We start from the raw sequence: 25,991 nt of genomic DNA on the forward strand, positions 1-25,991 counted from the left end.
ATAAGGTTGTATTTATGTAATAGATTCTGCTAATCCAGGGGAAATTAAAAATGCACACCAAGCAAAAGATTGGGACTCAAGAGGATGAATTGTTCAGTTGTTGGGTGGGCACTTGAACTTTTTAGGGAGGGCTCCATTCCCACCTCAACTTGGTGGCACCCCTGGTTAGTTGTCTAATTGGTTTCCAGATTGTTAAGCTAGCTAGTTTTAAGTATAGTTTATTTTTTATTTGACTTTAATAATAAAATATATTCTCACAAAACCTAGAAAATCTTTTTATGAACTTCCGCGTGTACATATAATTTTAGATCGATGCCTTCAAACTAAAAKATTATTTTGATAATCTCGTCAGGATGACCTGTATTCTCGCGAGATTCAAACTACCATACCACACTCTAGTGCAAGATGGAGAAGTAGATGTTACATGCATTCGAGGTAAGCAGAAAGACMCGTTCTGGGCTACTGACCCTGGTTTAGGCTATGTGGTGGAAGACTGTTTTTCTATTGTGTATCAACRGTTTTAAATAATTTACACAGGTCTTTGCATCCAAGACCAGAAACTAGTTTATTTGTAAGGGTAAAGTATAAATCTTCTGTGTAAACCGCCATTTTTCACGGATGAAGCATTGTGCGCAGCATTCAGGCAACGCTAGCTAGCTCGATTGAAACCCTCAAACACGCCGCAAAAACACACCACTGTCTTTTGGTGCGTACGGCTTTACAAGACAAACCCTTTGTCGTTAAACAATACTCACTCTTCTATGAAATGATAATGTGACTGGTTACAGTTTAAATGTGTGTCAGTTCAGGAAAGTTGACTTTTCGGGATTTGCTAACGTTAGCCGTGACGGTAGAGTGAAGTAACATCACGTCACTTAGCATCAACTTTACCGCTAACGATAGCGCCAAACACAAGCTGTAACTGCGTATGTTATTGCATTTAAAGCTGACACTTGTGATTAATTTGGTTACAAGTAACGGGGCTAACTTAGAATATTACCGGTGTGGTGTTTTTTTAATCTAAAGTACTGTCTTAAAACTTTGCGGCATATCTTTCGACTCTAGTATGTGAACTGTGTTTAACATTAGCTGCTGTTTAAACAATTGTTGCTTTATGTTGTTTTTGATTGCATCAAAATCAGGCGCCTCAGTTTGTCAGACGATCTTAGCTAGTTGACATTTGGGCAGTAAATTTAAGAGAACAAGTAACAATCGGATAAAATACAAATATTATCACTAATAAATCTTTAAGCCTCTAAATTAGATACAACTCCTCAGCTGTTTGTTTGGTGACAGTACGCGTGGGGTTGCGTTACATGGACCAAAATAGCAAAGTTATTTGCTGTTGTTTTAGAAACTTTTGATTTACTTGCGTTTTCTCATAAACAGTACTGAACCACTTCCCACTAGATGACAACTTTAAAACGAAGTGCAGCAACAGAGGACAACAGTGGTTTCTGCCTCTAAGCTAAAAAACAATAAATGTAGGGTACAGTGGCAGCTGGTTCACAGAGGTGTATTCAGAGACGCAAATTGGTTTGTTTTTCTTTTTGCTACATTTGAGTTGTGAGGTCCAAATTTGGAACAAATGGCATAAAAACATGAGTCTGCTCTATCACCTTTTAGGGGTAGTGGTCTACAGCAGTGTTTCCCAAAGTTGGGGTCGGGACCCAAAGTGGGGTCCCGAAACATCAGGGTGGGGTCCTGAAAAGATTTTCTGAATTCATTATATTTTTGCCTTAGTTGTTACAAAGGAGTGAGGTTAGTGTATTCAAAATGGATAAATGTAGTATAAAAAATATTTTTACTATGCCCATGTTTTGTTGACATGATACAAATGTTTATCATCCAAAAATAGTTGGGCACAGGTCTCTGCTACTGTTATTTTGTGGGTCAAAAGCTGAAAACTTTGGGAACCACTGCACTTTGGTTCCCAAAGTTGGACTTGGGACCCAATTATGGGTCGTGAAGCACCTTGGATAATCTCCAGAAATCAATTTAAAGGGTAATAAAATAATTGCTGATGTAATATTTTCCCTATAATTATTACAAAAACACAAAATAAGAATAAAAAAGTATTTATATTTGTGTACAAGCTGTTTAGATTGTCAAAAAGCCTGTGTTTTTAGGTTTATTAACYAAGTTTGTGTACTCAGACCAGTAATATTTGGYGTCACAAGTTTTTGCTGTGGATATTTTGTGGGTCAGAAGATAGAAAGTTTGGGAAACACTGGTCTACAGCATTTGAGTACTGTATTGTATCTCAAACTGCATATTTATTATCTCCTACAATTTTACAAAATGTAGAAATAGATTGGTACTTGTTTTTCGCCTAGATCTCCTCCTCTCTCAGGCAAGGGGGGAGATATTTCACCCACATCCAGAGTTGTGGAGGCTGCACACCTACCTGCTGAAAGGTCCTGCTTACTAGCCAGGGGCCTTCCCCCGGCAGTGGTGGCAACTATCCAGAACGTGAGAGCGCCCTCCACTAGAGTTTTATATACCTACAAGTGGCACACTTTCGAGCAGTGGTGTGAGGTCAGGCACATTGTCCTGTTTCAGTGCTCTATGGTGGCTGTTGTAACATTCCTTCAGGAGCTGCTGGATAAAGGTCTGATTTTTCCACAATTAAGTCTACTTGGCAGCTATCTCTGCTTGCCATGTGGGTTTTGATGGAGTTACGCCAGGTGCTCATCCTCTAGCAGTGCGTTTTCTGAAGGGGGTCCGTAGGCTGCGGCCTGTTATTAAACCCAGTATCCCTACCTGGGATCTTACTGTGGTGCTCGAGGCTCTCTGTGACCCCCCTTCTGAGCCCCTGGAGTCTGTGGATTTGAAGTCCCTGTCATATAAAGTTGTGTTGCTTTTAGCACTAACAACTGTTAAACGGGTCGGGGATCTCCATGCTCTGTCTGTGAATCCCTCCTGTATTCAATTTTCACCTGATGGCTCCAAGATGGTTCTGCATCCAAACTCAGCGTATCTCCCTAAGGTGATARCTTCTAACTACAGCTCCATGTCCATTGAGCTTTCTAGTTTTTATCCTCCCACTTTTGCATCTGAGGAYCAGAGGAGGTTACATTCTCTGTGTCCTCTACGTGCACTGCGTATTTACATTGACCGCACACAGGAGGTGAGGTCATGRGATCAGCTGTTTGTGTGTGTTGCTAACCCACTCGGGCAGGGCTCTATCCAGACAGAGACTCTCCCACTGGATTGTGGAGGCTATCTCTTTAGCTTACAGCAGCAGGGGTCTCCCAGTCCCATCTGGTGTGAGAGCTCACTCCACCAGGGGTGTAGCAGCATCCTGGGCCCTATTTAAAGGGATACCTGTGAGTGACATCTGTGCTGCGGCCAGTTGGTCTTCACCGCACACATTTGTTCAGTTTTATCGCTTAGATGTGACAGCCCCCTCGGTGGCTCACTCTGTGCTCTCTGCTGGGTCTGAAGTGCTGCACTAGCATGTTATTATGACCCAAGTTTGGTGCTGCTCCGCGGGGCGTTTATATATGTCCCATGCATGATGTGTTGTACCGAGTGTATTGACTGAAAGGGAACGTAATGTTATGCATATAACTACTGTTCTCTGAAGGAAAGGAACGAGMTACAACACATGGTGGCCCCGCTGCACAGCAGGGCTCGGTGAAGAGCGGTTACCAAACTGAGGAGTGACTGTGATGCGACAGTATATATATGTGTGTAGGCGGAGCCTGACATCTGTCGTCATCACGTCACCTGCCTAAAGGCATGATTAGAGGTGGCTTCAGCCAGGACACGCAGGGGCGTGGTTCCCATACATGATGTGTTGTACCTCGTTCCTTTCCTTCAGGGAACAGTAGTTATATGCATAACATTACGTTTTTGTTTCTAAACATGGATAGTTTCGAAGAGAAACTCACCGAGGCGGAGGCGGTCTGAGGTACAACCATCTGTGATTGCGTCGCTGCGTGCTGAAGGTGAGGGGAGATCCAGTGGGCAAAAAATAATAATAATAATAATCCGGTGGGCAAGTTCCTCGAAACGAGCAGCGGACATTTGAAAATAGAAGTGTTTTTCATTCTCCATCTCCCGCTTCTCCTGTACAAGCTAAACTTGCAACTAGCAAGTTTTTTTTTAGCAACTAGCAGTTATTTACATGCTAAGCTAGTGCGTGACGTCTGCGGTGGGAGGGCAGAGGTAGGGGTTACTATAATGTATCCCCCATGTCTTTTCCCATTATAAACACTGTGTGCTGTCTGTGACAAACACGCAATTACATCACCGTTGGGCCGCAGCCGCACATCTTGCATGAAGTATTGTGCCAATTCTTCTATTTTTTTAATGTAGTTTGGTTTGTTGTTGGCCTTTTTTTCACCATTGTGCAATATTTTAAGACATTACCATTCTRAAGATACTTTTTTAAACACATCTCCCAGTTGAAAAAGTAAAGTAGCTTGCATTTGTGAGTGCTGTTATCACTTTTTTTTTCTTTTCAGATTGTTTGGAGAGATTACAAAGCAAATTATTGGGATAATGGTGGAGTTGTTAAACCAAAACATTTTCTGGTATGTACTTTTTCTTTACAGATGGTAGCAATTTTGGTTCAGCACGTTTAATTTTTCATTGCCATTTGTGCCCAACACATCTCATAATTGAGCCAATTGTAAACTTCTAGTTATAAATAATATCACAGACATTTGATCTAAAATGTGAAATGCTATTAAACTATGTTAGCCATTTATTTGGATAGGGATGGGTACCTTTTGACATTTGAATTAATTCTGTACCAATATCCGATACCTGGGAATCTGTACCGGTACGTAACGATACCAATTTTCGGTTCTTAGTGTGTGTTTTTTTAAATAATAAACTTAATTTTTATTTTCTTTTTACATATTTCTCAATATATATACAATTTAACAAATATCAAGACTACATCAGGCTCTTTGTATTGTAATATCAGTTATTTAACAAATTACTTTAATGTGCAAACTCTTGAAAACAAGACTGTTTGTCTTATTGCACAAATTAAAATCAGCTCCATGTATTGATGTCATTTCCCCGCTAGAAAAATTTTGTGATGGGGGTCCATGGAAGGCAAATAAGGTTAAATCAAATAAGCATGAAATAAAGAAAGTGGCGGTACTTTATTTACTTTGAGCAAGCGAACGTCGTGCTCACAAGATAATTAGTCCACCAGATAATTCAGTGGCGGTCTGTTCGCTGAGTTTCACTCCAGGAGCTGCGAGGCTTTCAAGCTACGTTCAGACGGAGCTCTGTTTATTGAAACAGTGGATGCTGACGTCATTACGCTCTTGCGCGATGCTGCGTTCAGGACGAGCATGGAAAAGCTCCCACTCTTACGCCAATATGGTTGGAATGATGAGTTTAGTTACCGAAACATGGTACCGTTTGATGTTACGTGAACAGGTACTCGGTAGTATCGACAGAATTCGGTCGGTACTTATAAAAGTATCGAATTCGGTACCCATCCCTATGTTTGGATAGTCCAGATAAAGGCTTTACTTGGTATCTGAAATGTAAGCATAGTTATTGAATATTTTCAAAGTGGAATTTAAGAACTTGATCCAAGAGTGGGACAGAGAGAGAATACTCATCCAAAAAATATAGTTGGTAGCTGACTGTCATGCCATTAATGACATAACAACTGTCAATGATTGATCTGCCCACTCTAATACACTGTTTGTCTTTCAAATTAGTTTAGTGCTAAAACTATCAAGATGTATTACACTGCCTGGCCAAAAATATAAAAGTTGCCACCAAAAAAAGGTCACACACTCTAATTTTGGACTGCCTTTAGCTTTGATCAAGGCACACATTCATTGTGGTATTGTTTCAGTAAGCTTCTGCAATGTCACAAGATTTATTTCCATCCAGTTTTTCATTAATTTTTCACCAAGATCTAGCAACGATGATGGTAGAGTCTGACCGCTGCACATAGCCTTCTCCGGCACATCCCAAATATTCTCAATGGATTCAGATGGCCAATCCATGTGTGAAAATGTCTCATGCTCCTTGAACCACTCTTTCACAATTTATTGTCATCWTGGAAAATGCCCATGCCATCAGGGAAGAAAACAAAATCCATTGCTGGAGTAACACGGTCATTCAGTATATTCAGGTAGTCAGCTGACATCATTCTTTGAGCACATACTGTTGCTGAACCTAACCCTGACCAACTGCAGCGATTCCAGATAATAGCACTTAGTTAAATCCAAGTTGCAACTTTTTTTTTGGCCAGGAAGTGTATAACTGGAAGGAGGACCAGAAGCAGGAAGTTGAAGCCACAAAAGACGAGCTCCTCCTAGTGACTGCAGTGCGACTTTTAAGCCCTGCCCCTCCATGTAAACAAACTGAACATTTGCCTGACTAAAAAAATAAATAAATAAAAATACACTGGTGTTATTTTTACACATAGCCTGTACATTGCTCCTGTGTGTTGAAATGTGCYTTTTAAAATTACATTTAGTTTTGATTGGCTTTCAAATAATTCACAACAACTACTTGAGGCTTACATGAAAGTGTCATGGTACACTTTGTGATTGACAGCTGGTTAATGAGGCGAGTGTGAGTGTGCATGAGTCCTTTACATATTGAGGGTATGGCCCTACTTTCCTGTAGTACAGAGTCTGGTTTCAAAAACACAACATGGCAGCACCCAAAACAAACAGKAGTCTTTACAAAAGAAATAAAGACTGCAAGACTGTGCTCTTACGTATTTTAATAATGTGACTAGATTAGACATATTAGTTATTTAGGATAAAATAATAAAATGTTTTCTTTTATTATTTTGTTTTGTTTTATTTACTTCTTTTTTAAACTTGGAGATCTTTGCAGCTTGAGCTTGTTTATTTGTTGAAGTTGATTTTTGAGAATAAGGGACACATGATAGAGTTTTTTCTTCACTCTGCACCCTTTTACTTCAGGGTAGGGTTTACTAAAGAAAAAAAATCTTGTCGAACCCTGCTTAAAAATTACGTGATTATATTCTTTGACTATAATTTTGGCAGCTGTATCACTGTTTATTTGGCAATTTAGTTTCTGTAGTAATGTTAAAATATTTTAACGTACTTCAAATGTAACTTTTCATAAGATCTGAGGATACAACCATTACATGTGAAGTTACAATACAGTTTTATAAATACTTTAAATGATATATGAAAAAAATGTTGCCATGTGTCTGTTTTGAAATAAGGTATTGCATCCTACTGAATAATTCAGTTGCAGTCTGACTGGCATAACATAGCCTATATAAAATCATAATCATCACAAGTAAAATTTCAACAATTTTAGTCTTTACAGAGTCATATGCTGTTCATAGTAATTCGCTGGTATGGAAATGAATGTCTGCTGCAGTGTTGATTGCGTTATCTTTTTAAATTTATTTTATTTTTAGTTTATTGTTTTCAGTCGTTTGCTCTGAATTTCATGTTGAGGAGAAGCATCCTAAAGGGGTTTCCTGCATTATTATTATTATTATTATTATTATTATTATTATTATTATTATTATTATTATTATTATTACGAGTTAAGGCAAACAGCAGTGATCCACATTCACAGCAGCGTTCCGTTATTCACTTTTTGCACACTACCTACAGTCATGACTCTGCCAACAGCAACTGGCTATTAACTATGGAAACGGGCGCGGATACAGTGATAACCCGAGCTGATGAGCACGATTCTTCTTTGACTTAGTAGCCGGGYTTTAGTTTGCTCGATCAAAAAATATACAAACAAAACTCGCAGTGTCACGTTAGACCAGTCCGACAATGATTCAGCGACTAATTTTGCGTTTCGGCTCGCTGCTCAACCATCGGTAGCTAGCGCGTGCGCCGACTCTGTGGCTTTAAAATCGGAATAAAACGAACCTGAACAAAGTAACGCTCATCTATTCCAGGTATTTTTCACGCACACACATCACTGTTGCTGCTCTCAAAGTGCTGTTTACAGTTTTGGTTGTTGTTAGAGTAAAATACGGCGCAAGAACGGTTAGCGTGGGTTCTTATGCGGCCTGCGGAACCCCGACCTCTAGTAGTAAAGAATCCGATTAGAGAGGATGGCGAATCTGTGAGGTCTGGTTTGACAGCTATGGCACAAATTCGTAAAACCTATTCTATTTTAAGTCGGATGGATTTCACATGGTGGTTTTTAATATTATATAGCTTGTTTGACTTGAATAAGGCACGCTAGATGTTTTTCTCCAGGGGAGATCGTTTGATAGCACCGGTAGCTCGGTGCTAGCTCTCGTCGGGATAACGTAATGGTCCACTTTCTTAGGTACGTTTAGATTACCGATGTTTCTAATCCAGTATTATGATGGTGGTCTTTAAATCAGATTGGTATAGGTTTTGATAATCGTAGATTTGGTTAAACATTTTAGTGAGGTCTAGTTAGTGTTAGGTAAATAACGTGCTACTGTGAGGTTAGCTTGTTAGCAAGTTAGCTATAACTTTAATCAACGTCAAGTCAYGGAGTTTATGACTGACAAATAGATTTTATGTAAACTCTTGACTCGGTCTTCAATACAGTAGACTTAAGTTTTAAGTATCAAATAGGGCCCGAGTTAATTTGATTATCTTTGTGTCGCATGATGAAGCTCACTAGCTCCTGACCTGGCMAATTCTCTGCCTCACTTTGCTTTGTGAATAGCAGAACATACCGAATTAGTTTATTTTAAGTTATAATTTCTGCTTGGATTGAAGTTTTTGACCCGTTATTCAATCACTAACAGATGTTTAGTAAATATGCTGATCTTCAACTCGTTTTAACAATCACTTCTAACATATTGAAATTGATAAATTACTGAATTTTGTTGTAACACTACAGTACACATCGCAACTAGGTCAAAACAATTTTTAAGGTTTATTATTATTATTATTTTATTATTTTGTGAGACGAGTTTCACATCATGATGTGATGTACTCTGCTGTTTTGTAGGTAATGTGACTGGAACATGCTGTGAAGTGGGTATTGCCTATTTTCTGTAAGTATTTGACTTGGTGTTTTTTATTTCAATGATAATTTGTTTCACAATATTTAGATTAAGTTTCAGTATTTGGTTCATGTTCTTGAAAACTAAATCCTAAGTAGTAGTATTAAATTTCATWAACATATTGCATCATGATTTGTTTTTTTGACATACATATTTCTAAAAAGGAACAGCAGATAGAGATTATCTACAATGAAGGTTGACAGAAGCAAGTTAAAGAAAACGCCTACAGAAGCTGTGAGTATTGCATTATATGTTGCATTATTTTACATTGTGGTATAGTATCAGTAGTGTCTTAATTGTTTTTGCCATGGCTGACGTTTTTTAAGATAATCAAATTTGTGACAAACATTTAACACATCTCACTAGATGATGATGATGATTAAAATGACTTGGACTCYATTTTAATCTTTCTTTTACAATAAATTTTGAGGCAACAGTCTTTAATACTACATTCGAGCAAAGGTGTAGAAAATGTCTGAATGTAGACAAACCATTTTGTGCCCCTTCTGTACTAACAGCCAGCAGACTGCAGGATACTTATAGAAAAGCTCAAGGCGTGCAATGATGAACAACTACTGGTTGAACTGCAGCACATCAAGACCTGGAACATTGGCAAGGTAACTCCCCAAGATAAAGTTAATGGAAAGGCATAATTTTAGTTCTTTTATTTTCAGACACACATGCTCTTAATAATCATCCCAGACAACACAAATTAATTTTGTTGTCTTACTTATTTTATATTTGGCATTTTTGTTTTGTTTTTATTTTTGTCCGCAATGCTGTGGCGTGTTAATTGTGAGAAAAGAGTTGTGGAGCAATGTAAGGATAGAGCCTTTTTAAATTGATGTCTGTATTGCTTTGTAAATTAGTAATCATTTGCATTTTGAGCACTTTGAATTTTATGCTGCTTATTTACTAGAGAAAATAAAACGTGCACCTGACAAGAATAGCTTTACAGTGGGTGCAGTGAGTAAGAAAGCAATATTGATTCTGTTGTGAAAATGAATTTTTGTGCACTGCTACAGTGTAAATCTAAATATCTAATGTTTGTTTTCTGTGGGTTCTAGTATTATGTCCTACATCAGTGTTTACACAAATTTTCAGCTTTCAGTATACAAAGTCAGACTTTTGGTACTAATCATTGATAATTGAAGTATGCAAACATTGCTAATAAGCCATTTAACAAAGAGCCTTTAAACCATTTTATTTGTATGAGTTATGAATTTAAGATTTAATCTCTGTAACAGCTGAAGCTAATTGTACTGATATTGGATTACTTTCAAAGTTAATTGAATTACTATAGATCTTGTTAGATAAATCACATGGACCAAAAAGAAGTGGCTTTGTATTTTATTTTTACTATAAACAGCAAGCTAGCATCTCAAAAATCAGCTGAGTAACAACACCATCAGTGTTCTACTATACAAGCTCTTGGTGACAGGCAGGCTGTCTCAGGCCTGTGAATATCTTTGTTACTGGCTCAGAAATATAACAGTGATGCATCAACTTTGACTCATTATCCCACCTCTGCAGACATACATACTACATTCAAGATATCCCACCCTGCATGAGATTGTGTGAAAAAAGCTTTTTTATTTGTAAAAATCTCTTCTGTGCTTTGGACAGATTTTTTATTAAATTATATTTAGTYTTTTTTTTTTTTTTTAAAGAAAAGTGGAAGGGTTTGAAATATTTTACCTTTGTTAGATGGCTCTATCTCTCTCTCTCTCTTTCTTCCCCTCATCAACAGTGTGAGCTTTACCATTGGGTGGATCTGCTGGATCGCTTTGATGGCATTCTGTGTGATGCAGGCCAGACAGTGGAGAATATGTCATGGCTGCTAGTGTGTGACCGTCCAGACAATGGACAGCTCAAAGCCTTGCTTTTGGCCGTGCTCAACTTCACAGCTCTGCTCATAGAGTATAGCTTTTCTAGGCATCTCTACAGCTCTATAGAGGTGAGCAAATACACACTGAATCATTCTTGTATTTTTTTCTCAAGTTGGCTTTGAGTGTCAGAGGGAAAAAAACTCACAGATGTCTATTATTTTTCACTCCCACTCGTTTTACAGCACTTAACCACCTTGTTAGCATCATGTGACATGCAAGTGGTCCTCTCTGTGCTGAATCTACTCTACGTGTTCAGTAAACGCTCCAACTATATCACAAGACTTGGATCAGATAAAAGGACACCTCTTCTGGCACGTCTACAACACCTGGCTGAGGTTCAATCAATGCTTCCATTTTCTTGTCATCATTCCAACTGTTCCTCCTGAGAAGGTGTTGCATTGTTTGGTCTTGTTCTTTTCTGCAGAGCTGGGGAGGGAAGGAAAATGGCTTTGGTCTGGCTGAATGCTGCAGGGATCTGCCTATGACAGTACATATTTAAATTTTCTCAAATAATACATTAGAACAGCGTTTCAAATTATTGTTAAAGAATTTACACCTATTTATGAATGAACTCTTCTGTCTTTCCTGTTGTTTGTTTATGAGCAGAAGTATCCTCCCAGTGCCACCACACTGCACTTTGAGTTTTATGCTGAACCAGGCCCAGAGGTCAAAGTTGAGAGGAAGGTAAAAGACAGAACTTTTAAAAAGTCATATGCTTATACAAAGCACACATTTTGTAATGCTTTTTGACTACTTGAGTTTCTTCCTGATTTGTTCTCAACTTTTATATACCCAGCAGACAAGTAGTAACACACTACACTATATTCACATCGAGCAGCTTGACAAGGTACAATGTTACAAATAAATGTAATTTATAACCAAATACTGATAACACTGGATTTTTGTACTTACATATTACTGTGACTATAGATTTCAGAAAGCCCATCAGAAATCATGGAGTCACTGACAGCGATGTACAGTATCCCTAAGGACAAACAAACCCTACTGTTCACGCATATTCGGCTGGCCCATGGGTTCTCAAATCACAAGAAAAGATTGCAAGCCGTGCAGGCCCGACTGCATGCAATCTCTATATTGGGTCAGTAGAAGCTCTACGTTTTATAGAAAATGTAAATGTTTTTTTCCCAATTTCAGCTTCTGACTTTCTCTTTTAAATTTCAGTGTACTCAAATGCACTGCAAGAATCAGCCAACAGTATTCTGTATAATGGCTTGATAGAAGAGCTGGTAGATGTCTTACAGATTACAGACAAACAGCTTGTGGTAAGAAAGTGTTTTCCTTTTTCTGCCTAGTCACCATCTCTAAATGCATGTGTCCTCAGCACTGGCATTGTATTTATAAAATGGGAAAAATTGTTAATGTAATCATACTTGTTCTTTAGAGTCTGCAAAGTTTTGTCAAAATGTCTTATGGTATTTGTAATTATTTTTTGTAGTTCACTTATGTATTTTTTATTTTGCTTTTCAGGATATCAAGGCAGCATCTTTGCGCACTTTAACTTCAATAGTTCATCTGGAAAGGACACCCAAGCTTTCCAACATTATTGACTGCACTGGCACAGCGTCCTATCATGGCTTCTTGCCTGTATTGGTGCGCAACTGTATACAAGCAATGATTGGTGAGATTGTGTTAAATTTGGTTTGTCAAATCTTTGRAATTTGTAAATGGGACAAATAAAATTAAAACCTATGTATTTTTTTTCCTAGATCCGTTGATGGAGCCCTATCCACACCAGTTTGCCACAGCACTCTTTTCATTCCTGTACCACCTGGCTAGCTATGATGCTGGAGGAGAAGCCCTTGTCTCCTGTGGCATGATGGAAGCCCTTCTGAAGGTATAGCCAGATTTCTGACGAGATGTAATCACAAATCTGAAATCTTGGTTTGAGCACTTTTTTATTTTGTTATGTAGGTGATCAAGTTCTTAGGTGATGAGCAGGACCAGATCACATTTGTGACACGAGCAGTACGCGTTGTGGACCTTATTACAAATCTTGACATGGCTGCCTTCCAGTCCCACAGCGGCCTTTCAATTTTCATCTGCAGGCTGGAAGTGAGTTTGGCATATACAATAATTTTATTCCTGTTCCATATACTGAGTGTTGGAGTTACTTAAGCTTTTGTGTTACTCAATTACTGTTTTTGCTTAGCATGAGGTGGACTTGTCACGAAAAGAGTGCCCCTTTGTCATCAAGCCAAAGATTCAGAGGCCTAGCTCAACTGTGGAGTCTGAGGACATGGACACAGATATGGAGAGTAAGTTTAAAATGGGAAATGTTTTAGTTTTTGTCTGGTAACATACTTGTACTTTCATAAAATAAACAAACTATAATTTCCACCCACTCTCAAGGGCTTGTTTGTTTTTGCTCAGACTTCCAAATGGATTAGTCAGAATTTTAGTATCAACAGCCTGAATCAATGGGACCTACATGCCTTTTGTAAATAGTTCAAGCTTTAGCTGTTAAAGTAATTTGTTGGGAATTTTTATTCAATTTTTTTAGGGTATATAAGGGCTTTAAAAACCAATCACCACTTTAAACCAGTATTTTTTGTTGTTTTATAAACATTTTTAACATAATAATGACACATTTTTAAAGCAGTAGTTGTAAGAGTTGCTTCATGAAAATGCAGCACATACAGTAAGTTTTGTGGTTTTCTGTGGCAGTCCATGTGACAAAATCCATATCAGCTAGAACATTGTGGAAAAATGAATCCTTAAATGAATCTGATAATCTGTTTTAAATGAGATTTTAAATGTTTTAACAGATACCAAAATCTCACAAAAATTATTTGAAATACTTTTGAATACATATTAAAAATGTAAACTGTTTTGAGAGTAAAAGGTCCTGAATATCAGTGTGTATTGTCACATTACAAAGACTAGTAATGTTGTATTGATTTGTGGGCATAATAAATTTTCAGTGTCAGAAGTTTCCATGGAAAGCAGCCCTGGACCATCAACTTCTTCTGGTTCCAGACCAGAGGTAGACCAACGAGCACAGAACAGTTCTGCAAATACTCCTCGACCAGGTAAACATAAGAGGATATTATATGAAATAAAAATATGCTTTTCAAAACTCTGCAGTTTTCACTTTGAAAATATCTGTAGGTATGCAGTGTATCCCCCAGAGGGCAGCTCTGTTGAAGTCGATGCTAAATTTCCTGAAGAAAGCCATCCAGGATCCAGCCTTTTCAGATGGCATTCGTCATGGTAAGTCTGCATTCTCACTRAGTGCACAGTTGCAAGATAGTACACTGGTTTATTTGCATTGAACATTTTCATTGAGGAAAAAAATATAAATTTGTGCATGTTAGTACACAAATGTACTAACAAATGTCTGCTGTTAATGTGTATTTTACACAACCATTTTTTCCCCTCAGTAATGGATGGGTCCTTGCCTACCTCACTTAAGCACATCATCAGTAATGCAGAATATTATGGACCTTCACTGTTCCTCTTGGGTGAGTACATGATAGCCTTTTACGGAAAAACCTTAAGGGTTTAGATATGCATATCTATCATACTGAGTTGCATTGAAATGCTTATACACTGTAACTTTTACCCACCTGAATATCTTGTACCAAAAACATCAAGGTTGACTTTTGTTTCCAGTTCAGAAAAGCACTCATCTCAAAATACCACAAACATTCACAATTTAAATCTCTCAATAACGGGGCTCATTGGCATACTGATTGTTGATATTGAACGATTATTTTATTATTCTGAATTATGTTGTTTTTTTTTCTTCCTTTCTTTGTGTTCTTAGCAACGGAGGTGGTGACAGTCTTTGTATTCCAGGAGCCATCCTTGCTGTCTTCCCTGCAGGACAATGGGCTCACTGATGTCATGCTGCATGCCCTTCTTATCAAAGATGTAAGTTTCTGACAACTGTTTTCATTGTCTTTCTTTCTATTGACAATTTTAAAATTGTCTTCAAGTTGTCAACATGTCAGTATATTATAGTGTTGATCTAATTTTTCCCCACTTCACATATTAGCCTCTTTCATAAGACCGTTACGCTAAATCGCAGCAAAGGTCCAGCTTTAAGCGCCCTCGGTTCATTCATAAATCGCAGGAGAAGCCGGCCAGGTCCCGCTCACACGTACGTGTTCAGAAATGAGCCCAGCAGCGCAGAACCAAAAGAGGCGTGGAGCAGATCTCAGCTCAGCTGAAGTGGGCCACGTATTTCTGTGACAGCGTCTGTCTCATATCAAACAAAATAAACTTACTGTAGTGATCCTGGGTAAATAGTGCTGGACAATAATTCAATATCAATAAACAGTATCTTGCAGTAGTAAAGGTTTCAATAACAATATGAATAAATAAAATTAGATCAATATACGTTACATCAGTGCGTCATTGCGTGACACCACAGGCTCAATGCCAGTGCTCCCACTCTGTTTACACTTCGCTAACAATACTACCTACAACACAGAGGATATCYGCGCCAAAATGAGCTCAACAGCTGTGAGTGGAAAAGCATCTACAGTCGAAAAAAATGCAGGAGATATAAGAAAAGAAAAACTACTATAATTCATTGGTGTAGAAGTGATTCGGGTATCAAAGGTCTGACAAACTTCAGCTTTCAGTCCGCTGTAAAATGTGCTGGAGGGTGGTGCTGACTCACAGCAGGATCACATCACATCGCCATCTGATAATATTCCACTTGATAGAACATTCTGAGTGTATGAAAATGAAGCACCATAAAAGTTTAAGTCCTCTTCCTAAAACATCACCATCTCTGTCAGCAGCTGTGTCAAGCAAAGTGAAACCAATGCAACAAACACAGTTGAGTGGGCGTGGCAGGCCATTTTGATCTGAAATTGGTTTATGACTAGACATATTAGTTAAAATGTCTGATTATATTTTAACTAGGCAAAACACCTATTTATATTTATGTAAATATGTATAATATTTGTAATTACATTCTGACAAATATAAATGTCAGATTTACCATTCAGTTGTATGGAGGCTCCATTTCAAAATATCTGCAATAAATTACTTTCTGAAACATATATTTCAGAAATCAACTATTAATTTTTAACTAGTCATACAGTAAATTTGACATATATATTTTTTTGTTTTTCAATTAAAGATGTCTTTAAATGACATCGTTTGTAGGTACAGTAAATATTTGTGTTCTTGGAAGTTTTTCTGACATTTTTGTTTTTTATTTTATTTTTATAATTTTTTTATTCAACATCAAATTTACACTGTATCAACTGAAATTATGAGTTATATTGTTATATAAATTTTGGCCATATCATCCAACTGTAGTAATAAACTCGATCAAGTGCAGTCTAGGTTTGGCTAAAAAGCACAGGTTGAGAATGAACTTTTCCATCACATTTTCAGGTCCCTGCAACTCGTGAGGTGCTGGGTTCTCTACCTAATGTGTTCAGTGCTCTCTGCCTGAATGCCAGAGGTCTGCACTCTTTTGTTCAGTGCCAGCCTTTTGAGCGCCTCTTCAAAGTGCTTTTGTCCCCGGACTACCTGCCTGCCATGCGACGACGACGCAGCTCTGACCCATTGGGTGAGTTGTTTGTGCTATTTTACTCGTTCTCTTGTAGAAGATATTTATAAAGATGACATGTAACATTTTTTTTTTCTTTAGGTGACACAGCATCTAATTTGGGCAGTGCTGTGGATGAGCTCATGAGACACCAACCCACTCTGAAGACGGACGCTACAACAGCCATTATTAAGGTAGGTCAGGTTTTTTTTGCCTTCATACATTTAAGTGTATCTGAATACTCTCATTAAAGTTGAATTACCTTTTCAGRTACTGGAAGAGATCTGCAACTTAGGTCGAGCTCCAGAGTACATCTGTCAGAAACCATCTATCCAGAAAGCAGATGGCACTGTAGCAGTGACACCAGCTCGATCCAGTCATGCTGCTGAAGAAGCGTCAAGTGAAGATGAAGAGGAAGAAGAGGCCCTCCACACATTCAGCCAGCAGCAGGGGGAACCAGAGAGCAACAGGCAGTCAGTTCCACTTGAACTGTATGACTGAGTTCATAACACAACAGAACAGAAAAATGCTTTATAGACCAAGTTATTTGACTGCATTTTGAATATTCTTTTGGGTAGTTGACATTTTAATGATGGAGGGTTATTTTTTTCAATCTTTGCAGGGTGGTAGGCACAGAGGAACGAATACCAATTCCTCTTATGGATTATATTCTGAATGTGGTGAGTGTTAATTCATCAGTAACGTTAGCATTGTTAGCATGTGAAATGAGTTCATTAGTTATTTGGCTGTAGTTAACAACCAGATATTTTCTTTTCTTTTTTTTTTACATTAAACATTTTAAATGAATAACTACAGTTAAAATGCAAGTGTAGAGAAGCTGTTAGGTGTAATTGTATAAAAGTGACTAAAAGGCAGAATAACTTCAAATTATACAGCGGCTGTTTGAAGTGAGCTCTGCCATCAAATGCCAACACAATGAAAAAATTGTAGAATGTGTAACAGTACAACAAAAAAATTACCTTTTTACGTTAGTTTAACTATTGCAAATTACATTGTGTAATATTCTACTTTATACTGCAATAATAAGTTTTTTTGTTTATTCAGTTTTTAATTTTTTGTGCACATGTATTCCAGATGAAGTTTGTGGAATCCATACTAAGCAACAACACCACCGATGATCATTGTCAGGAGTTTGTCAACCAGAAGGGGCTGCTGCCTTTGGTTTCTATTCTGGGCTTGCCCAACTTGCCCATAGATTTTCCCACCTCAGCAGCCTGCCAAGCTGTGGCTGGTGTCTGCAAGTCCATATTGGTGGGGAAACCATTGCAGTTTTTCATTCATTAGCATTTTGTGTTATGCCTAAATAATTCACTGTAATTCACAATTCCTGGAGAAAGATAAAATATCTTTTCCTCTAATTTTTGCTTTGCAGACACTCTCTCACGAACCTAAAGTACTGCAGGAAGGCCTGTGCCAATTGGACAGTATTCTGACGTCTCTGGAACCACTTCACAGACCTATTGAGATTCCTGGTGGGTCGGTGCTTCTCAGAGAACTGGCTAATGCTGGCCATGTCACCGATGCTACCTTGTCAGCTCGAGCTACGCCTCTCCTACATGCTTTAACAGCAGCCCACGCCTACATCCTCATGTTTGTTCATACTTGCAGAGTTGGACAGGTAAGCCATCTGGTACAGAGTATTGACAAAGCACTTTATGTTCTGTGAAGCTAATAGTCATTGTTTTTTCCTAACTTTAGAGTTCTACTGAATAGTTCCAGATGTTCTAAGTGTTCTGTTTCTTTTTCCAACAGAGTGAGATCAGAGCTATCTCAGTAAACCAGTGGGGTTCCCAGTTAGGGTTGAGTGTTCTGAACAAGCTCAGTCAGCTCTACTGCTCTTTGGTGTGGGAGAGCACTGTTTTGCTGTCCCTTTGTACTCCCAACAGGTTAGTGTCTTGTTTTTAATYTTCTTTGTTTTCTCTTTACAATAAATTGTACATCTCAATATCTTTCACTTGTACCCATCAGTCTGCCTCCTGGATGTGAGTTTGGCCAGGCTGACATGCAGAAACTGGTGCCCAAAGACGAGAAACCATCTGGCAGCACTGCAGCAGCGACAGGCTCTGGATCTAGAAGAAATGGTAATAAATAATAAAAGCATTTAATTTGTATATTTGCTACTATTGTGTTCTTGAAATACCCTTTATCAAACTTTCTCTTTTTTTAAACTAAACTTTAGCAGAAACCGACACTGTGTCTGTGGATTCATCTGCTGGTGGTCTGTTGGAAGGCATGTGTCTGGATGGGGACACCTTGGCTCCTATGGAGACTGATGAACCCTCTACATCAGACCCTAAGGCAAAGTCCAAACTTACCCCAGCCATGGCCACTCGCATCAAGCAAATTAAACCCCTCCTTTCTGGTGAGAAATGGTTTAGGGCAAAAACGTACCTATTTTTTGGGATATTTATAAATGCAACTCTTTTTTTTTTTCCCGTTTGAGTTTAACTGTACTTGTTTGTTCGCAGCTTCATCTAGGTTAGGTAGGGCTTTGGCTGAGCTCTTTGGCCTGTTAGTCAAGTTGTGTGTAGGCTCCCCAGTGCGCCAGCGCCGCTCCCACCACGCCACAAGCACAGGCACCACCCCTACGCCTGCTGCACGAGCAACTGCCTCTGCCCTTACCAAGCTTCTTACCAAAGGTTTAAGTTGGCAGCCCCCACCATACACACCTACACCACGGTTCAGGTAAGAGGAGGCTACTGCTACTACTGCCAGTATGATAATGGTGTTTATATGGAGAGTGATTTAAAAGCTTTGTTTGTTTCAGGCTGACCTTCTTTATCTGCTCAGTGGGCTTCACATCTCCCATGCTGTTTGATGAGAGAAAATATCCCTACCACCTCATGCTGCAGAAGTTTTTTTGCTCTGGGGGACATGATGCATTATTTGAGTAAGCTTTACCATACATTATAATATTAAGATCAGAAAGAGCATTTTATCTTGATGGTCTGTATAATAAAAACAAAGTTCTACATTAGATAACACTGGTCTATAAAGGTTCATTTAGTCAACCAGTTTTCTTAAATGTTCATTTTTAAACTCACAGCTGTCAAGATTACATACTGTGGCTTGAACTGTACTTTTTATTTTTATATATTTATGGTGTAAAAGTTAATGATGTTTTTATAAAAATTGCATATTATTTAAGGAAATATTTATTCTGCTCCCCATATATAGTTTACTTCAAAATTGCCATTGTTACCTTTTCCTGGTTGTTTTCTATACCAAAATTAACTTATTTGCACTTTTAAAATTATTTCAGAACATTTAACTGGGCCTTGTCAATGGGTGGAAAAATACCTGTGTCTGAGGGTCTGGAGCATACCGATCTCCCCGATGGAACTGGAGAATTCCTGGATGCCTGGTTAATGCTGGTGGAGAAGATGGTTAATCCAAGCACTGTACTGGACTCTCCCCACTCTCTGCCTGCTAAAATGCCAGGGATCACACCCACCATGCCCCAGTTCAGTGCTCTTCGGTTTCTCATTGTCACCCAGAAGGTCAGTTTTTGCAAAGGAAGCAGTTAGACCATTTATCCTGTTCCTGTCATAATCTTTGAAATTTCATATTTCTGAAATTTCACATTTCTGTCTTGGCTTTTTAAAAAATTTTTTTCCTTTTTCTGTTTTTCTTCTGTTAAGGCTGCTTTCAGCTGCATCCGTAGTCTATGGAATAGAAAGCCACTGAAGGTGTATGGTGGTAGGATGGCTGAATCCATGTTGGCCATCCTCTGCCACATACTGAGAGGAGAGCCTGTTATCCAGGAGCGTCTGGCCAAGGAACGAGAGGGAACAACACGCCCAGAAGATGAAGGGACCTCCACTAGTTCTTTGGTACCGACCGCAGCCCCAGGAGGTTCCTCAACAACTGCAGAGGCACCAGCAGGTAGTGGAACCACTGCAGCTCCAACTGGAGGATCAGCTGAAGATTCTACTAATTCTACTCCTCGCCATGAGCCCCAGGTTAACCAGGCTCAGCTCACTCAGGTACTCACTTTGGACCTGGTTCCTCTGCCGATTTCAGTTTTCATACAAGTCATTTATTTCTGCACCTGGTCTGTGATGACGCAGACCATCTTTCATCTTGGGTTTAGTAGTCCAGGAACGACTGAGTGTTTTTTCTTTTATCAGAAGTTCAGAAAACTCATTTTTGTGGCCAMTATTTTCTGTTACTGCTACAGGCAGATATAGCAACACGGGTTAACCACATAATCATCATACAACCACTTAATCACTTCTCTCGGTGGCCTTGTCTGCAGTTAAATAAAACCGATGCTGTGTTTACCAGTCTCCCTCCCTTATATTCTGCATGCACTGAATCCTGGGCCACCATTTGTTTTATGACAGGAAAGATGCAGAGGGAGAGAGGGACACGCTCAGGTCCGCCAGCAGCAGCTTCAGCAGGTATAAGAGTCATCAGAGCCAGAGGAAAAATTAAGATATGAAAGAGACAAGAATTGATGAATGGAATTAAGCTAGAGGACCCTTTGAAATGACAGTGACAGAAGACTTTAGACCAGATTATAGGATGGATTGTGGTTTTTGTACCTTTTTTTAATCCCCATTCAGAGACATTGTGTCATGAAGAGTCCAATCAAATCTTTAGAATAGGGAGAATATCTATAAAGGCCCTCTCAGGAAACAAGTGTTACCTCTTTATATAATAATAATAATTGCAGCTGTCTTTCACTGTTCCCCACTTTTTGTGACATTTAAGTTTCATGCCCCTTTCTTTCACTTTTTTCCCCTTGTTTATGACTTACAATTGAACTCTTTTGGGTTTTTAGCTGATGGATATGGGTTTCTCAAGAGAACATGCCATGGAAGCTTTGCTCAACACCAGCACTATGGAGCAGGCCACAGAGTACCTGCTTACACACCCTCCTCCCCTGCTTGGAGGAGCAGTAAGGGTAAGGCATTGTGTGTAAAAGCACACAAAATTTGTGTTTGTGTCAAAAACGGACAACTGATGTTGCTCTTATTATAACAAGGACCTGACCATGTCTGAGGAAGACCAGATGATGAGGGCCATCGCCATGTCACTTGGGCAAGAGGTTAGCATGGAGCAGCGCTCTGATTCTCCTGAGGTTTGTCTTTTATTTTTTCTGCTCCTATTGCATATAAAACTTACAGGTTTTATATAAGGCTCATAAAATATATTGTCTTTAAACAACCAATCAAATCTTTAGAGAAAGAGTTGCTGTAACCTCAAGAGGATTTAAGATTTTTGTAAAACCTTGATTTCACAGGAAAAAAGTAGTTAAATTAAAGGAATATGACTGGAATAATGAGATTTATGTCAAAACTGCTTGGAAAAAATGTACATTTAAGAGAATGGTTAAGTCTAGTTGAAGAAATGTGATATTGACCCTTTTGCACGTGACATCACGCGCCTCAGAAGACCGCCCCTTTTTTCCATGTTGGATGGCAGAAATAGACATGCATCCATAAGCTACTATTGAGCTAGAGGAGAATCGGGCAGTTGGTAGCCTAACATCGTTCTTTCCCCCAGTTGATTTAGCTGTAAAAATGGTCTTCAGCTGCTGCGCAGTCAGCTGCACAAACAGACAAGTAAACAAACCAAACTTGTCCTTTTATCGTAGTCTTAAGCTGCGGCGCAGTCGGCCGGATCTGGAGACCCTCTGGTTAACCGGACTGGAGTGTCTCTCCGGTTTCGGACCGCTGCGCTGCTGGTTCTAAAATATTATAATCTCTCTGTCTGCCCACCCGCAGCACTCCGTGTCATAGTGAAGAGATAAACAACAGTGATAGCTGGAAATATAGTTGTTTTTACTCAGTGTTGAATCATTGTTGTTGAGTGAAAGGTCGGTGGAGAAGCTTTTTTTTTTCTTCCACGTTGATGGAGTAAACACCAGTTGCACGTTTAGGTGGTCATAAAATCAGACCAGCTGATCATCAAAGCTCTTCATCTTTTTAATTTAACTGGGAATGGATCATTTCAGCTAAATATCGAACAGACAGAAGCGCAGCTCGGAGCGCTGTTGTAACCCGGAGCTGTTTAACATGAAGAGAAGCTACTAGCTTGTTAGCTTGCTAGCCTGCTAGCCGTTGCCGGCTCTCCGCTTCAAGACGCTCAGTAACCCGAAAAACATCTAGAATCACGTATGGAATCGGCAAATAAAAATACATTAGCATTAACAAGCAAGTCTTACTTCACCATTATGAGATATCTTGTCCCTCCATGTAACCCTGTCTTGTCCCGGTCAACCCAACCAGCAAAAAAAAAAAAAACAACTGATAAGCATCCAGGCTTTTATATGCTTTTAAGTCAGCTCCAGTGTAGGGGGAAACACCATTTATGACATAGTGGTATAAGTCATGTGGCGTGAATTCAGGCAAAGTTTGCGTTTTGATCAAATCAACAAACACGACGTCCGGAGGGAGAAGATTTGGGTCGATTTCTATCTAGCTATGTCCAACTTCTGTAAATAACACTGTCTGTGAGCCCCAACTAGGTGTGCGACTTCCACAGATAAATTATCTAAACTTGAACAAGTAGAAACCATGACAAAAAAAAACTTCAAAAAACAATGGCTGTCATTCACTTCAATACARCYCTCCGTGCCTTCTGCCATCCGACATGCCGCTATCATGACTTTGTCACGTGGGTGCACAGGGTCAATAAAATACATGTGTGACATGAATTGTTTGGGAAAAGTGGGAAAGACCTGATATTGTTTTGTTAGAATTTAATTTTGGGGGAAAAGAGGGGGAAGATATAATAATTTTTTTATTCTTTCAGCTTTCTTTCATTTCATTTATGATTTGTTTTGTTTTTATTGTGTATAGATTTTCTTTTTATTTTAATGAATGATAAAAAACCACTTTGTTAACCTTTTGGGACATAAAATTTACAGAATGAATTATTTGCCAATCATGACCAGCTGTTGAGGCAATTTTTGTGTCTGCTTTAGGAAGCAGCACGCCGGCGTGAGGAGGAGGACAGGAGAGCCAGGGAGCGGGCAGAAGAGGAAGAAGCACGCTGCTTGGAGCGCTTCATGGAAGCAGAGCCTCTGGACCCTCAGGAGCTACATACATTCACTGACTCCATGCTGCCTGGCTGTTTTCATCTTTTAGATGAGCTGCCTGACACGGTTTACCGACTATGTGACCTACTAATGACTGCCATCAAGAGGAGTGGCCCAGAGTATAGAGACCTCATCCTTGGCCAAGTTGTCCACCAGGTCTGTGGATAAAAGCATCTTAAAATGGCAAAAAGCTTTTTAGTAAAGTTTTAGTGATTTCAAGGACCATGGAAGAGATTTGAGTTAATTTCTGTTTAATGTTTTTATTTTGTAAGTAGATTAGATCTCTTGTGATCTGATGTTTTAAACAGGATAGAACACACATTTATGAAAACCTGAATATTAAATTAAGTTTTCACATGTAGATTCGAAGTCAAATAAGAATAATTTAAAATGATACTCAGTAAGAACATAATGTATCTCTCCCTACCCCTCTAAAATTGTTGAACATCTTAGTGTCTTTGAATCAGACGTTAAATGTTTTAATGAAAATAGACTATTTGTAACAACCTGTTTGTGTGCTTTTTTGTGTGTAGGTGTGGGAGGCTGCAGATGTTTTGATAAAGGCTGCAGAGCCTCTGACTACCAGTGACACAAAGACTGTGTCTGAGTGGACCAGACAGATGGCAACACTGCCTCAGGCCTCGAAGCTGGCAACCCGAATTCTGCTGCTCACGTTGCTCTTTGAGGTGCCAGAATTAAAGGTTTTAACCYTAAAATGTTAATTCATCAAGGATCATTTTGATTTTTGTCAGTGGTTGTCTTTGCATCCCATGCAATCCTTTTYTTTTGTAGGAGCTGAAGTTATTGGGTGCCAGAGTGGTGGAGAGCAGTGGGATTCTTGATTTGCTAATCAAGCTCCTTGAGGTTGTGCAGCCATGTCTCCAAGCAGCTAAAGAACACAAAGACATTCAGACGCCAAAGTGAGTTTTAATATCCTTCATTTCTTTCTTAAAATGTTGAACCACATTTTAACAGATGCAACACATGGTTATGGACTTTTTTTAATCGTTAACAATTGGTTTACAGATGGATTACACCAGTACTGTTGCTTATTGACTTTTATGAGAAGATGGCAGTCTCTTCAAAGCGAAGGGAACAAATGAACAAGGTACATAAGTCTGTGGAATTTATTGTACAAGCTCATATTTTCTTGAGCACACTTACACAAAGAAGTATTGTTTTTAATTGCAGAGCCATGAGAAGAACTGAGACAACAAATAGACAAACTTGTGTATGTTTGCTAAAGATAGCACATGACTTATTTAACCTTGTTTAATTATTTTGTCTACATGTTAAGTTCTCGTGCATTCCTTAAAAATTATATCTACATTTGCAGGAAATGCCCTCTGGGTTCTAACTTCATAGGAAATAGGCTAAATGCAAACAGTTGTAAAATATTGTGAAAATTTAATCCATGGGCTTGTTGTGTATTTTGTTGTTTGTCAGAGGTCTTGTTTAGACCCTGCCTATTACATCACAATGTGTGATTCTATGGTTTGGCACTTCTTCACAGTTGTAAGCTCTTTTTTTTTTTTTTTGCTTTTTGTAGTATCTGCAGCCAAATGGAAATAATTGGCGCTGGTTTGACGATCGTTCGGGTCGTTGGTGCAGTTACAGTGCATCCAACAACAGTACCATTGACTCAGCATGGAGAGCTGGGGAGAGCAGCGTCCGCTTCACAGCTGGACGAAGGAGATACACTGTGCAGTTTAACACTATGGTGCAGGTATATAAATAAAATACTGTGTGTGTTTATGAAATATAAATAATGGTCCTATAGTTTACTGGCTTATTCTTTTACTAAATAACACTCTGTTGGTTAGGTAAATGAAGAAACTGGGAATAGAAGACCAGTGATGTTGACGGTCCAGAAAGTGCCTCGTGTTACCAAGCCTTCCAAGACTGGTAACATTACTGACTCTGAGAGAGAGGAGGGAGACAAGGGCAAAGTGGAAGAAAACCAGGCTGACCTTGACTCCGGGGCAACAGTAGAGATGAGTGCTTCTAAGGACGATTCCAGCCAYCTGAAAGAACCCACCTCTTGCCCCTCAGCACCTCTGGAGTCAGACTACTCTCAGAGTTCTGACATTGTTGTGAAAGGCCTGGCTGATGACATGACCACTGTTTTAATTCGGGCTTGTGTCAGTATGATTAGTGTTCCTGTGGACCCGGACACTCTTCATGCCACACTGCGTCTCTGTTTGCGCCTTACACGCAACCACCACTATGCAATGATGTTTGCTGAGCTGAAGAGTACAAGGATGATTCTGGGGCTGACGCAAAGCTCTGGCTTCAATGGCTTCACTCCGCTTGTTACTTTACTGTTCAGACACATCATAGAAGACCCAGCCACTCTGCGGCACACCATGGAGAAGGTTGGTAAACTCCCATTCTTTCCATTTGAATCAAACAGCTTCTGTGAATACTAAAAGCTTAATTATACTGTAGTTAAAATTCTAATTAGATTAAATTTTTTCCGAGTTGAATTTGCTAATTCTGTTCTTGCCATGA

At 39.0% G+C, this 25,991-nt stretch overlaps 1 protein-coding gene across 12 annotated transcripts in view; it reads left to right on the forward strand.

Moving 5' to 3' along the window:
- The first annotated feature begins 397 nt into the window (after positions 1-397).
- huwe1 (HECT, UBA and WWE domain containing E3 ubiquitin protein ligase 1) overlaps positions 398-25,991 on the forward strand; it is a 43,667-nt gene continuing 18,073 nt past the window's right edge. The window contains exons 1-42 of one of the 12 annotated variants that reach the window (XM_014031081.1): positions 398-435; positions 4,473-4,541; positions 8,935-8,980; positions 9,154-9,223; positions 9,508-9,606; positions 10,740-10,946; positions 11,061-11,213; positions 11,303-11,365; positions 11,470-11,562; positions 11,675-11,725; positions 11,809-11,977; positions 12,061-12,161; positions 12,367-12,517; positions 12,606-12,733; positions 12,811-12,951; positions 13,049-13,154; positions 13,821-13,928; positions 14,008-14,109; positions 14,280-14,360; positions 14,666-14,772; positions 16,255-16,432; positions 16,514-16,605; positions 16,682-16,902; positions 17,034-17,091; positions 17,507-17,683; positions 17,805-18,050; positions 18,185-18,318; positions 18,401-18,513; positions 18,612-18,794; positions 18,901-19,117; positions 19,200-19,322; positions 19,695-19,932; positions 20,074-20,418; positions 20,779-20,835; positions 21,219-21,341; positions 21,423-21,518; positions 23,367-23,636; positions 24,014-24,181; positions 24,273-24,400; positions 24,507-24,588; positions 25,030-25,206; positions 25,304-25,855. In XM_014031081.1, the coding sequence (XP_013886535.1) occupies positions 9,179-9,223; positions 9,508-9,606; positions 10,740-10,946; positions 11,061-11,213; positions 11,303-11,365; positions 11,470-11,562; positions 11,675-11,725; positions 11,809-11,977; positions 12,061-12,161; positions 12,367-12,517; positions 12,606-12,733; positions 12,811-12,951; positions 13,049-13,154; positions 13,821-13,928; positions 14,008-14,109; positions 14,280-14,360; positions 14,666-14,772; positions 16,255-16,432; positions 16,514-16,605; positions 16,682-16,902; positions 17,034-17,091; positions 17,507-17,683; positions 17,805-18,050; positions 18,185-18,318; positions 18,401-18,513; positions 18,612-18,794; positions 18,901-19,117; positions 19,200-19,322; positions 19,695-19,932; positions 20,074-20,418; positions 20,779-20,835; positions 21,219-21,341; positions 21,423-21,518; positions 23,367-23,636; positions 24,014-24,181; positions 24,273-24,400; positions 24,507-24,588; positions 25,030-25,206; positions 25,304-25,855 (5,883 nt within the window). In that variant the 5' untranslated portion in view covers positions 398-435; positions 4,473-4,541; positions 8,935-8,980; positions 9,154-9,178. Of the gene's footprint in view, positions 436-4,472; positions 4,542-7,624; positions 7,895-8,934; positions 8,981-9,153; positions 9,224-9,507; positions 9,607-10,739; positions 10,947-11,060; positions 11,214-11,302; positions 11,366-11,469; positions 11,563-11,674; positions 11,726-11,808; positions 11,978-12,060; positions 12,162-12,366; positions 12,518-12,605; positions 12,734-12,810; positions 12,952-13,048; positions 13,155-13,820; positions 13,929-14,007; positions 14,110-14,279; positions 14,361-14,665; positions 14,773-16,254; positions 16,433-16,513; positions 16,606-16,681; positions 16,903-17,033; positions 17,092-17,506; positions 17,684-17,804; positions 18,051-18,184; positions 18,319-18,400; positions 18,514-18,611; positions 18,795-18,900; positions 19,118-19,199; positions 19,323-19,694; positions 19,933-20,073; positions 20,419-20,778; positions 20,836-21,218; positions 21,342-21,422; positions 21,519-23,366; positions 23,637-24,013; positions 24,182-24,272; positions 24,401-24,506; positions 24,589-25,029; positions 25,207-25,303; positions 25,856-25,991 lie in introns of those variants that run through there. The other 11 variants (XM_014031087.1, XM_014031085.1, XM_014031089.1 and 8 more) reach the window with 11 other exon arrangements.

Source organism: Austrofundulus limnaeus, unplaced genomic scaffold (genome assembly GCF_001266775.1).
Source record: "Austrofundulus limnaeus strain Quisiro unplaced genomic scaffold, Austrofundulus_limnaeus-1.0 Scaffold1174, whole genome shotgun sequence".
Taxonomy (NCBI): domain Eukaryota; kingdom Metazoa; phylum Chordata; class Actinopteri; order Cyprinodontiformes; family Rivulidae; genus Austrofundulus; species Austrofundulus limnaeus.